General features: G+C 38.9%; 1 protein-coding gene across 1 annotated transcript; it reads left to right on the forward strand.

The window, feature by feature from the left end:
• Positions 1-2,091: 2,091 nt before the first annotated feature.
• On the forward strand, positions 2,092-13,041 carry tgm2b (transglutaminase 2b). The gene is made up of 13 exons (XM_035662892.1): positions 2,092-2,227; positions 5,201-5,380; positions 6,581-6,799; positions 7,659-7,777; positions 8,144-8,272; positions 8,730-8,907; positions 9,075-9,207; positions 9,748-9,851; positions 9,952-10,191; positions 10,446-10,721; positions 10,818-10,978; positions 11,585-11,721; positions 12,545-13,041. The coding sequence occupies exons 1-13, from the start codon at positions 2,218-2,220 to the stop codon at positions 12,693-12,695; spliced, it is 2,037 nt and encodes a 678-aa protein (XP_035518785.1). The 5' UTR covers positions 2,092-2,217; the 3' UTR covers positions 12,696-13,041.
• Positions 13,042-13,860: the final 819 nt, after the last annotated feature.

The raw sequence follows: 13,860 nt of genomic DNA on the forward strand, positions 1-13,860 counted from the left end.
AAAATAGAACTCATTGTGTTTGTTGATACCTTAAAATTAGATGTTTTTATCTACAGGGGGTGCAGGTCCTCGTCCACAGAGTACGCCATGTTGAACTGCCAGGTTTCTACAGTAGCCCAAAACAGACAAACCAAACACTGGCTCTAAACAGGGCCAGGCAGTTCTGTGGGTACCATAGTTTATCCTCCATGCTAGAAAGGCTGAGCAGTATTCAGTTGGTTACAACCTGCAACTTTACCACCAGATGCCACTAAATCTTACACACTGGTCCTTTAATCAACATGCTTACGGGCAGATTTAAATGTCTGAACTCAAATAGTAGTAGCTACTATCTGTCTTTAATTTGCATTTGCCAAATAATTCCATTATCACAAATATAACAGTATGTAGCAATATGGAAAACGTCACACTTCTCTTTCACAAATTTCACTGGAACCAACTTGTGAGTCAATGACCTGTCTTGGCAAAGGCACTCAGTAATTTCCACTTTGTGGGTTTGGACAGAGCTCTGTTAATCACTGAATTCACTTTGCTGATGTATGCCCGACTCATGAGCCAAGACTTGTGTTTGTGGTTAATACTAGTCGGCCCCAAGTGCTTCAAACCATATGACTGGCTTTATCCCCTACTTTTTACTGACATAGTTGAGATTACAAATTCTTGGCCATTATTTTGGCAGTTTTGGTGCATAACTGGTACTTGTTGTCCTTTTATAGTGGAACGAGGAATGTTGATATTGAGCACATGACATGTAGCAGCCCTTTCTTTTCTACTTTCACAGTGTCTTCAAATGTTGCTAGTACATTTTTTATATCCTAAAACTTGGCCTAAGGTGTATGGGGCATGCTGAGGCACAGTAACATACTGTAATGTACCTGTGATTAACGGCTGACATGACTAATAGATTTAAACCCTTCTTAAAGGTTGAGGCTGGTATTATTCTAGATTTTTCCATTGTCAATGAATGCCATGAAAATTCTCCGTTTTTTGCTTCCCTCCTACTTCTGTTTGAGGAAGTAAATATTTAAAAAGGGGTCAGAAATATATATAATTAAATGTTACTGTTAAAAATATCAGTCATGCATAATTACTGGAAATAATTACTCTTTAACAAGTTCAATAAAAATGTAAATGTAGATTTTATCTTCAATATTACTATTTTTAATACTATTGTTAACTGCCATAACTAGTAAAGTAAAAAGTAAAACCTCTTGAAAACAAACAAATCAAAAAGACACAATTCAACGCAACTAAAATGCTTATTGCTTGACGACAAAAAACTGGTTTCCCATTAATGTAGTGATGGATTCTACATTATTTTAAATTAATCATGAAAAAACAGTGTTTTTCAGTTACATGGTTGTTAAATAAATCAGACATTGATGGAGGCAGCGCTGTATTGTTTCTCTGTATATAGGCTTTTTTTCAAATGGATACATTATTAAAACACGTATGAGAACCACTGCTGTAGTTTATAGCAGATGTTACTCAAACAGCAGCAAGTTTGTTGGGGACTATTTTCAGCGGCGGTCTAAAAAGTGCGAGTGAGTATTTGGGATTATAGGATGGCCTGTGTCAGACCGACTGGAAATAAAACACAGCCCCACTGTTCATGGTAATGAATCAACATGTCACCCAGTGGGACTGTGTGGCTTTTGCGTGTTTTGGACAACAATGGAAGTCTGGTGCTGAAAAGCTGCAGGCTTTGAATACACAGACAATACTTGCAAGTGGGATTCAATTCATTTTTATTTTTCGATGGCATTTTTTCGACAGTGCCAGGAATACATGTTATTGCCAACCTCATCAATTGTGTTGGCTAACCTTCATAAACCTCAGTGAAACTATAATATAACGGAACTAGTTCAGTCTTAATTAACGTGTGTGCGCGTGTTGTCTAATAAATAACAACTTCTGCATATGGTTTCCAAAACAGCTTATGGGTTCGCGAATACAGAGGTCAGGGTAAGGTTATTTACATGGAAAACACGCAATAGCACACAAATCACATTTCTGAGAAACAGTCGCCAGAGGTTGTACGCGCGTGTGAGACTGCAAGAGGAACCGCGCTGTTTAGGGGAGGGTCGCGGTCACGCCCACCATCAGACGAGCACGAGGAGGACTACAAATAAGACGGGGATAACAGCGAGGACACACAACATCCCCCTTCTGAGCCTGAGATTACCGAACACACAGTCAACGAACACAGCAGCAGCCATGGCTCAAGGTAAGGTGTTACTCTGTGTACTTTTATTTATTTTTTAAATATTTAAATAATAAGTAAAAAACTATTTGCCATTTATTTCTATTTATTTTGATAGTTGTGTAATAGTTTTTGACTAGCTAAATAAAAGTACATACATGTTGATTCATAGTGGTGTAATCTGTATCTGTTCCCTGAGGATTTTACTTTGATGTTTTTCTTCCCACCATTTCCTAATATGGGTGTTTGCACCTTTAAATGTAAAGGGCAAACTTTCACTTGTCACTAAGCATGCTGTAGACATGCCTGAGAATAACAAAGGTGACCACTGTAAAGTCACCACAGGCTGCACATATCATCACCCAGTATTAGCTGGTTTCTATGATGCAGCAGTAACTCTGTCAAGCACACATTAATCAGAGATCTGAAGACACATGCATTTAAAAAATGCTTCTCGCTCTTGTTTGAGGAGATTATTGTTGCCCTGGGACTTTAACACTTATATATAATAGCGGTTGAGAGCAGCTGGAGCCTCCGCCAGTTAACTGCTGCTATCTTTATAGGCACACACACACCACCCTACAAATAGTTGGCTTTAAGCTCTTGTAGAGACATTCAGAAACTTCCTAAACAAGAAAGCTGTCAAACCTCCAGATTTGCTCTGAATCACCTCTAAAGGTTAAAATTGTTGTTTGCCTGTGTGTGTGTGTGTGTGTAGGCAAAATGTGTAGCATACCAAAAATATCTGGAGAAGTGCTGTTGGACATTTCATGGTAGAAAAGGCATGCTCTTTTCAATGATGGAGTGTGTACTTAACAGAAAACGTATGAACTGGGCTAGTCTGAATTCCTTGCAGAAATGCCTTTTCCATTTGGTATATTCTTCATAGTCAGAGGATATTATTGTAGCAGCTACACACAAATACAAATAAGAACAAAAACATAGCCCACTGCGTCATTTGCATTTAGAATAAGCCACATAATCGATGTCACCTGTTTTCCATCTGTTAGACATTCACAAAGAATTTAGTTGAGATTGAAAGTGTATGTGATGGAGCTTTGTAGTCAGCATGGGTGTTACCTGCAAGACTGAAAACTCCTTTGACTTCTGATGGGAGTTTGCATATTTATTTTTCCAGGATTAAAATAGTGTTCACTGTACCAGCTCTGACCCGGTTGACACCATCTAGATTTTATTTTAATTTCCTTATAAGGTTTACGCTGGCCCCAGTGCTGCTTACTGAGACTGTGGTGTGGGGTCATGGTTGGTAAAGTGGGAGTGAACCATGGGCGTGTACAGAATGTAAAGGTTAGTGGGGAGAACAGGGTCAAGGCTAAGGAATTCTCATATTGGAGCGTTGTTCTGCTACAAATTGTGTAACTCTATAGACTAAACTGCAAGCTATAGTAAACACCACACATGCACACCATCTGTTACACCTGAAACGGCACATGCTGTTGCACTGTGGTTTGGGAGCAAATGTTGCCACAAAAAGACCCCAAATCACTGCAGAAAGGATGACATCAGTTCCCCATTGCACCATTAGTGTGTTGTTTCTGTAAGTTTTTGGCCACAGACATTCCTGTGCTAATATTATCAGTAATTGTTTTCACATTATGTAAGCACAGTATTCGTTTATTGGACTCGCTTGCCTCGAGCCATGAGTACAGTAAAACTCATCTCTCTTCTTAAGAAAAAAGAAAGAGAATCTAAACTTCTTGGAGCCAAGTGATTTTTTTTCATTTCCCCAGATGGTTCCATAATAAACTGTTAAAAAGCATCTGTGCTGATATTTATTGGATACTTGCACAGTTTAAAGGGGAGCATGTGTATGTGAGCACAGGCTGAACAGCAATGTCCTTATAATCCTCTGACTACAATCTCCAGCTGTCCCAGAATAGGTAGTGTTGTCATCTTTAAGGCATTTGCCCCAATTAGCTACACTGACATGTTTTCAGTTAGGAACTGCACATAGGTCAAGATCAGTAAAACATCCAACAAATACTGGTGAATTATCCTCCATGGACGTCACATAAAACAGTAGGAAGTCTTTGGAGTTCAGTCCTTGTTTACTCAAGTCTAGCCCAGCCTTGACACGCCACCTCATGTATGGGGAGAGGTTAACCTCCTGACATGTCATGGAGCAGCCCAGTCAGTGGTTAGGCAGCAGGAGGACCGTGGAGGCATTATATAGGGGGACTCGAACTTTTCCTACAAACAGGAAATCAAAGGGTGGGATTCTCTCAAGTCACAATGCGCCCTAGAGAGAAGGAGTGGTTGTGTGTTTGCACACTTCACAGGGAGTGACTTTCTGTCTGTTTACCTCTTGTAAAATCCACACAGAAAACCCTGTGAAACAAAATTACCTAACCATAAATGAATGTGAGTGTCCACAATTTTCCACTGAATTTACTTTCATGATCAAATGGTAAACCTTTACAAACATTTGACGTTTTCCTTTTTTTTTAAAAAATCCCTCAGTAAAATAAAGTCATTATAAAAGTTTGTTGAAACTAGCTAGGAAAGCAGTTCACTTTTAGAAAATATGAAAAAACACATTCATAGCCACAATGTGAAGAAGTTAGTTAACCGCAGTTTTCAACGTAAATTCACCACAAGCCATAAAAAGGTTATTTGTAATTGTTGTAACCTTGTAAATTCTAACTTACTCTAAAACTTACCTTATCCTATACACAGCTAAACGTTTTAAAACTTGCACTTCAACAAGACTATGTTGGGGCATTTGAAGCACTCCATAAACATACATTATGTTCCTGTTAAGATAAAATAAGAGTGCTAGAAACAGACCTACATGTTCTACAAAATTTAATATATATTAAAATCGCTATATACCATTTTATGCATCTTTTGTGGAAAATTGCAAGAAGAAATAAATACATTTCTGTACCTACTATTTGTAAAAAACATACTGATGAGTAACATATATATGGGTTATGTTTCAAGTTTGTGTTTTTAAATGCCCTCTCTTTTTTTAAGCACTGGATATTGATCGCTGGAATTTGGAGTGCGAGTTTAACAACATCGACCATCGTACTGATCTCAACGGTGTGGATCGTCTGATCGTGAGGAGAGGCCAACTGTTCACAATCAGTCTGTACCTTCGCTCCGGAAACTACCAACCAGGAGTCAGCTCTCTCGACTGCGTTGCGGAAACAGGTGCTACTCCCTTTTACCTCTTTATTTATTTAACCTTATTTATTTATTTCAAGGTTCAATAAATAAGTACAAATGTATTCTTCACTTTTACATCTTACACCTAAAATATCAGAACTAATTTGCTTAGCAAGTGCCTAATAACTGTATGCATTCTAAACTTGAGCAATTGTATTTCATGCAATTTACGTTAGCATGATCAAAACATCAAAACATTTGGAAACAATGAAAAAATGTGTGTCATAATGACTGGGTAATGAATAGAGGATGAAGGAGTAGGGTTGTATCCTCTTATTCAGGAAGTTCACATTGGAACCCACTGTGTGCTTTTGCTGGCATTATTTTCTTTGCTACCTACTGTGTTTCTAAAGATGGGGAAAGTAGCTGTAATGTTGGTGGAACTGATTTTTTGATTGTTCAGTGGTCAGTGATACTTTTACAACAAGCACACTAACAGTATCTGTAAGATGTTCTGTTGGTTTTTCCATTTTTAAGCTCAGCTCCTCCCTTATTGTTCTCGTGATGTTAAAGGCCTTCACTGTTATTGTTGGGAAGCCCTGATATGGTATTCTCATGTATTTCCCTTCAATATATACTAGAAAACATTTATCTCTTGTCCTCGGTTCATATTTGGATAAACTTCTCATGTATGATAAGACAGCTGTTAATTGCCCTTTAATCTAACTGTTGAAACAGGAAGTGTTGCTTGCCAGCAGGAAAGCATGTGTAGGATAATAGATAACATTAACAACGTTTGAAAGTCAAGTATGTTTAAATGGATTAGAGTAGGACCCCTAATCCCACCCACTGAGAAGGAAGCGATCAAAAAATAGGACTTTGGTTTAGTTGGCTGTGCTGGGTGAAGGATGTGAAGGAATTTACTCTTTGAACTGAACCAAACAAATGATTTTAAGTTTCTCTAACTTACCAGAATTTAAATCTGAACTGTAGTCAGGGAGGTTTGAGTTCCAATGAGTTGGAACACAAGTCAGTCATAATTAAGTGCTATTACACATTTGCGCTGTGCATGCATGAGACAAGATTCCAGAGGAGTTTGAACTAAATTTAGGCAGGGTTAGGAAAACAATGTACCCTGTGAGTTTACATTCCCCAAACTCAAATGTTTCACTGAGAACTCTTTGGGGGCTTTTTGTTCTCCACATGTAGTCTCAGGTCACTAACCATGTTCACTGTTACATGCAGGTCCTCAACCTTCTGAGCAGTATGGCACCAGGGCATCCTTTGGTCTGTCTGCCAACATTGACACCTCCTGCTGGAGCGCTGCTGTCACCAGCCCCCCCGGGGACATGGTGGCCTTGTCCATCTGCTCTGCCCCTGACGCACCTATAGGCCGCTACACCCTGACCCTGGGACGATCAGCAAGGATCGAGTTTATCCTGCTCTTTAACCCCTGGTGCCCAGGTGGGTAAACAGACCATACGTCAAGCTGTCATGTAGTGTATCTTGTGTAGCGATCTTAGGCGGCAACGTGCTTTGATGATCATGTTTCATTCCCGAGTGGGCTTATGACAGGAGCTATTCAGGGGCAATGCTAGAGACATTATATAGGGCGGTGGTAGTAGTTCAGTTTACCATTATTTGCTTTTTTGCAAAATATAAGGTTACAGCAGGCAACCAGTAAGCTTAGCTTTGCATAAAGAATTGTAACAGAGGGAAACGGCTAACCTGGCTCTGTCTGAAGGTAACAAAACCCAGGCTATAACTAATTAACATGTTATATCTAATTAATTTGATCCAAACGGGGGAAAAAAACTTATCAAAACGTCAAATTGTGGTTTTACAGGCGCATATTGTTCATACTATTAGCCAGGAGCAGTCACTACCTGAAGTCTTGTCATCCCTGCGAGGTTTGTTGGCAACCAGCAAATTAGATATAACGTGTTAATTAGTGAACTTACAGGTGTAGGTAGGCAGGCTAGATGTTTCCCCAGTTTCCATCTCTTCATGCTAAACTAAGCCAATCAACTTCTGCCTGTAGCTTAATATTGAGTAGACATTGCAAGTAGTATTGATCTTATCATCTATATTTTGGCTAGAAACCAAATAAGCAAATTTCCCAAATTGACAAACAAATCCTTTAAGTTAAGTGGAAGTTTGAAATTATATTAAAATGCAATGAATTAACTCCACAACCTGCAGGGTGAGAATATACTGTTTGTGTTACCAGGACATTAAGATCAATACTAAAGCAGAAGTAATGTTCCACTTAGGACATGTATAAGGAAATTATCTTAATATTTGTGATGTCTCTTGGCAACAGGAGATGCAGTGTACATGGATAATGAGCAGAGTTTGGCAGAGTATGTCTTATCTCAGGATGGAATCATCTTTCGAGGCAGCTACAAACATCCCATACCAACTCCCTGGAACTTTGGCCAGGTACCAACACCAACATTGACTTCATCTCACACACTCAGTCAACCATTGTGCCAGAGTGGAGGAGTGAAGGAGTTCAACTCATGATAACAGGAAAATATCCACTGATTTATGATGCTTTATATCTGTAAACATGCAGTTATTTCTGAACATTTGACAGTGAAATGAACCGAGATATTTATATCTGACAGTTGACAGTCTCATTCTGATAAAATGAGAGGAGTGTTATTTCCAGCCTTTTCTGTTAGGGGGAGCAGAATTACACATCTAATTTGATATCTTTTCCAAAAGGAGGTTTGACTTTGGATCTCACTTGTCTATAATTCACTGACAAACAACTAATCTGCATATTTGTTTTTTCTTTTCCAGTTTGAAGGTGGAATCCTGGATGCCTGTCTGAGGATTCTCGATATGAATCCAAAATGTCTGAAAAATCCTGGCAAAGACTGCTCAGGGAGGAGAAATCCTATCTATGTTTCCAGAGTACTTAGTGCCATGGTAAGTCATATTCATTTATTGAGCATAGCGTTAGTTCAGGTAGGCCAAGAAGTCAGACTCGGTTCTCAATTCCAGCTATATCATATGATCACAGCTCAGCTGATTCCTCCTAAGCTTCCCTATTGGAAACCATACACGTCAGCTGACAGCTCAGCTGATTCCTCAAGCAGTCCAATTGCAATATCATTATGGCGCCCTTATTTAAGCTGCTTTAGCCTTCCTATTTTGCTGCTGTCTCTACAAGCCTTTTTGCAACCCCCTCCACCCCAGCTCCTCCTTTTTATGTTGTATCTAAATTAATCAATGTCATTTTTGATTGCCTTGATGCTTCTCTGTTCTGTACCCTGGGGGGTCTCTGCTGCCGCTCTCCTTGTTTTCAACCTTTACATGTATGCACATGGAAGAAAAAGTGTGGATTTAAAATGTAACAATGTTTAATATCCTTTTCATTCATCAGGTGAATTGCAATGATGACAAAGGTGTGTTGCTGGGAAGATGGACAGGTGACTATGCAGGAGGTGTTAGCCCCATGGTCTGGAAGGGCAGTGTGGAGATTCTGCGTAACTGGGATGCGCAAGCCTGTCAGCCTGTTCGCTACGGACAGTGCTGGGTGTTTGCTGCAGTGGCCTGTTCGGGTAAGATAGGACGCAGTGGAGCTTGGTAGCCTATCACTGGAAAACACACTTGACTTGTCTACAACAGAAACCACATAAAACCATATATGTAAACACACAGTTACAATGTACATGTTGCTGCTCCTGGTATCCCAGTACTTCTGTAAGTTGTTGCTATACTCTGTTAGTTTCCAGAGCCCTCGGCATCCCCTGCAGAGTCGTCACCAATTATCTGTCAGCCCATGACACCAACAACAACCTGGTGATTGAACGCTACATCAATGAAAATGGAGAACCCATTCAATCCAGAGAAATGATCTGGTATGAACTGGCTATGTTTTATGGATGCAAGACTACAGTAGGAGGCAGGATTGTGTAGTATTAATGTACTTGGAGGAAAAAACTTTTACCAGGAGAGATATTTGTGCAGAATTAGGACATTGTCAGGACTACTGTGAATTCTTTGAAAGTGAAAGTATAAAACTCTAAAGGCTATTTAAAGTGTTAGGTGTGTCTTCCTCTTTGAAATGTAGCACGGAAACAATTTGCATGCAAACCAAAAATATTTCCTTAATTTGGGCACTTTTAGATTATTGTTTTTTGATCACAGATTAAATGAAAGATTTCTTATATAAATAAATATAGAGCTCTATTTAATCAGATGGCCTTCTTGTTCATTTAGAACATCCTCTTGATTTGATTATTGACTATGATTTGATCATACAGTTTCAGAGGGAAATGATTTGTGTACTAACAGTGACAGTAGAGATTTACACAGTAGATGTTTAGTTTACTGTTTTTAAGTCCAGTTATAAAATATGCAAAAATAGAAAGTGTTGATGGTTTGTATTGTATCTGTAGGAATTATCACTGCTGGGTGGAGAACTGGATGACCAGGCCTGACTTGAAATCTGATTTTAATGGCTGGCAGGCCACTGACCCTACACCTCAGGAGAAAAGTGAAGGTAATGAACATGCAGCATCAATGAACCCACGAGGCCATTTTTGATCGAGGCCAACCCTCACCAAGGTGGATCTGTCCTCTTTGCATTGTCAATTCCTTAGGGGTGTATTGCTGTGGCCCTGTCCCTGTCAGGGCCATCAAGGAAGGCGAGCTCACGTTCAAGTATGATGGCCCATTTGTCTTTGCTGAGGTCAACGCTGATATCATTAGTTTCATGAAGAAAAAAGACGGCAGCACATCGAAAGTCACTTCCACTACACTTGTGGGCCAGAACATCAGCACAAAGAGTGTGGGCAGTGACGCCAGAGAGGACATCACTCATCTCTACAAATACCCTGAAGGTACTACTTAAACATCACTTGGTCTTTAACATAAATTGTGTATGTTATTACAACACACCATAGAACATGACCTTAATAGTACAAACCTCCTCTGCATACCAGCAGGTCACATCACGGTCATTTGCTGTGTAGATTCTTTCATTCCTTATCAGTATTTGTGTTGCTCTTAATATACATAAAGTCAACTCTTAACTGCCTTTGTTAAATAAGGTCAGGTGACCTTTCATTTTGTTGCTTCCATGTTTCCATGTTAGGCTCTAATGAAGAGCGAGAGGCTTTCAAGAAGGCTGACCACCAAAACAAGCTGCTCCATCAGCAGCAAAATCAAGGCCTACACCTCACCATCAAGGTCACATCAGACATGAAGAAGGGATGTGACTTTGACGTGTTTGCCTTGGTTACTAACAACACGCAAAGCACGAAGAAGTGCCGCCTGGCGTTTGGATCCTCTGCCGTGTCCTACAATGGGTTTCTGAAAGGGAACTGTGGTTTTAAAGATCTGCTCAATGTTGAACTCTCACCAGGAGCAGGTGAGCCAAGTCGCCAAGTGGTGCTGTCAGATATGAATGCTTTATAAACTTGACTTTTCACTGTGAGTATTAAATATATTGCACATGTTCTTTTAGAGAGGCGAGTTCCACTAAGGCTGAACTACTCTAAGTATGGTGAGCTGCTCACTGAGGACAACTTGATCCGTCTGGCAGCTCTGTTGTTGGACTACACCACCAGAGAATCAATGCTGGCAGTGAGGAACATTGTGCTGGAGAATCCTGATATCAGAATCAGGGTGAGTACAGTGACCTGAAAAAATACTTAAAGACAGCAGTATTAAAGCTGGGAGTCAGGTCCACACTTCAGGATGTCTTCTGATGAATATTTTTTTGTCTATTATTACTATTACTATTATTTTTATTAGTTAGCCTATACCTAGTTGATGATAAGCACCCCCAACTCAGGGCCATTTGGTCTCAGGATGTATCCTGAAACAAAAGGGAAAGTAGCAAAATAAGATTCTTGAGCTTGATGCCATCCTGTTTAAATTATATCTAATAATATAATATTATTTTAGAGAGATTGTGTATATCAAGATACATATATCACAGAATAGGTTGTGAATCATAATTATTGAGGCGCATGAAAAGAGTCAACTTCCAAGAGTCAAGTATATGATGCATATGATGATTAAGATTGAGATCATTTTCATTCTCTTCCTCATTATTACCATCCATATTTTGATAGATTTCTTTGTGATTGGAAAAGTTAAAGTAAAAAAAAATCACTAAACCCATGTCAAGGGGCCTACAGTATGTATAAACAGGGCTTGGCGCAAGCAAAATGGTACTTACTGTGTGACTTTAATAAAGTAACACCGAGTGTTGGCTGTGCTCTGCAGATCCTGGGTGAACCAAAGGAGAATCGGAAACTGGCTGCAGAGATCACCCTCCAAAACCCTCTGCCAGAGCCGCTGGAGGCATGCTGCTTCAGCATTGAGGGGGCCAACCTCACTGGGGGTTGCGTCATCTCTGAGAGGTTGTATGAGTCCCTAGAAATGATTATTCTTCACTCACACAGAGCAGTCATAAATTAGTAACTGTAACACAATGAACATTCATGTTTACTTAGTAATTTAGAAAAAAAAATTCTCCAAGACACAAGAAGAATAATAAAAAAATAAAAAAAATAAAATCAATATATGTGAAAGGACGTTGAGCAACAAACAAGCTCACCAACACAACTCATCCTACCTTTTTGACAATGACAACATATGGGCTTCTTTTGGCCATTTAAAAAAAATCATCATTTTGTGTGTAATGGAAATATTTCTTCCCCAATTTGATCTCCAAACTCTGAGATATGTCTTATAATGTTTTATGATTTGTTACACTGGTCTTGGTGCCACGTCCAGATGTCTGACTGGATGTGCCCCTGTTTAGTCAGGACAGAAGCCCACTGGTAAAAAAAATACAGCACAACCATTTACAGGAGCAGACACGAAAATTTAGAAAGAATGCACTGAAATACCAGTGAGGTGGTTTGTTATTGCTTAACAATAAACTCTCTATTAATTTATTTGTATATTATTATATTGTGTATTCAGTAAGTAGCCATTCAATTACTTTACATGAATGCTGCTTGGGATTTCTGACTGCATGGCTGCAGAAAATGAATAATGAAACTGTTATTAAAATATACATATTTTTCCAAACTTGTACTCTTCTGTTAAGCAGTTAGATCAGCTCCATCTGTATAACCTCCATAAATAGTTAAAACTGTCATGAGTGCTATGTCAGTGGTAATTGATCATCTAATTATTTATGCCATCAGATTTAATATTTAAATATTTATCCTACAGGCTGGGCTCCTCAGTGGGACCCGGGGAAGATGCCAAAGTGAAAGTATACTTCACTCCCACCCATTCTGGGCTGAGAAAACTGGTGGTCGACTTCGACAGCAACAAGTTGGGTCACGTCAAGGGCTACAAAAATGTCATTATTGGAAAATAAAGCCTATCACCCATTGCAGTCCATTAGACAGCAGTATTCTTACTCTTTTTTCAGAACTGTTAACTGTTCAGCTATCTAAAGATCAGCAAACGCACCTTCTTTTGCATAATGTTGAATACATAAATTGCTTTGCTATTCAAATACTTGAATTTTTATTCAGAGCCAGAGATAGTAAATGAGACCTGAGCTTTATACTCATTAAGGCTAATCAAAACTGAACATGATAAACAAACAGAATATGTACTTTCTTCTTTCTTCTGACAATCTGAAGTGATGATTAGTATTTTAACTACTATGTACTATTTTTTGTACTTTTTCAGTGCTACAATAAAAAGTTACACGTTTATTATTATTTTTTCATGTTTCAACCAGTCAGACTTCACACAATCTTCGATCTTATTGAAGAAAATGTGTTCCACTGAGAAGATGAATGAAATGTATAGATTCCTATTTGCACAGTCTACCTACAGCAAAGGTGATGAGGCAGAATGTGGTGAAATGGCGATATGGTAAGAACATACTGTATTAATGTCAAACAAAGCAAAATATTTCTTGTTCGTGGCAAGCTGCAGCACTACTCTGTACAATTTGTACAACAAGTTTTTGTTAAAATATAACTATACCGTAAACACGTCTATGGGCATGCATGTGTGATTGGTTTTCCTACAAGAGGAAGTGCTGCTCCCTTGTGGCCACAAACAGTAATTGCAAGTATTAAAAACAGCTGGAGAACTTCAGTAGAAGGAACTGGCTGGCTGCAACACACAGCTGTTCATTTGTTAATAGAATTACCATTAGTACAATAGTCTAATATTGGGATTGTATATAAAAAGTCAAAACTGAGTTACACACCCTTTTAACATTCTAGTAGAAACTTTACTACTTTTGGCAAGTATGCAGAAAATGTTTGTCTTCCCATCCTCCACATGTATTAGGTTAAACACCATGAAATGGGATTTTACCAAATTCAAATTAAAGACACACAAGGATCTACAAACCAATTTGTCTGCTGCTGAGGACATGGCTTACCCACACTCTCACTAACATACAGTGTTTTGCTCCAATAAACAGTAAAGATAAATGATAAAGAACCATGGATCAAATGTAAAAATACTAAGAGTCTGTTATGTTACCCTTGACACTCTTGTAACATATACATGGGACA

The sequence above is a fragment of the Morone saxatilis genome, unplaced genomic scaffold, assembly GCF_004916995.1.
Source record: "Morone saxatilis isolate NCDOM2014 unplaced genomic scaffold, NCSU_SB_2.0 Contig18, whole genome shotgun sequence".
In the NCBI taxonomy this organism is placed as follows: Eukaryota; Metazoa; Chordata; class Actinopteri; family Moronidae; genus Morone; species Morone saxatilis.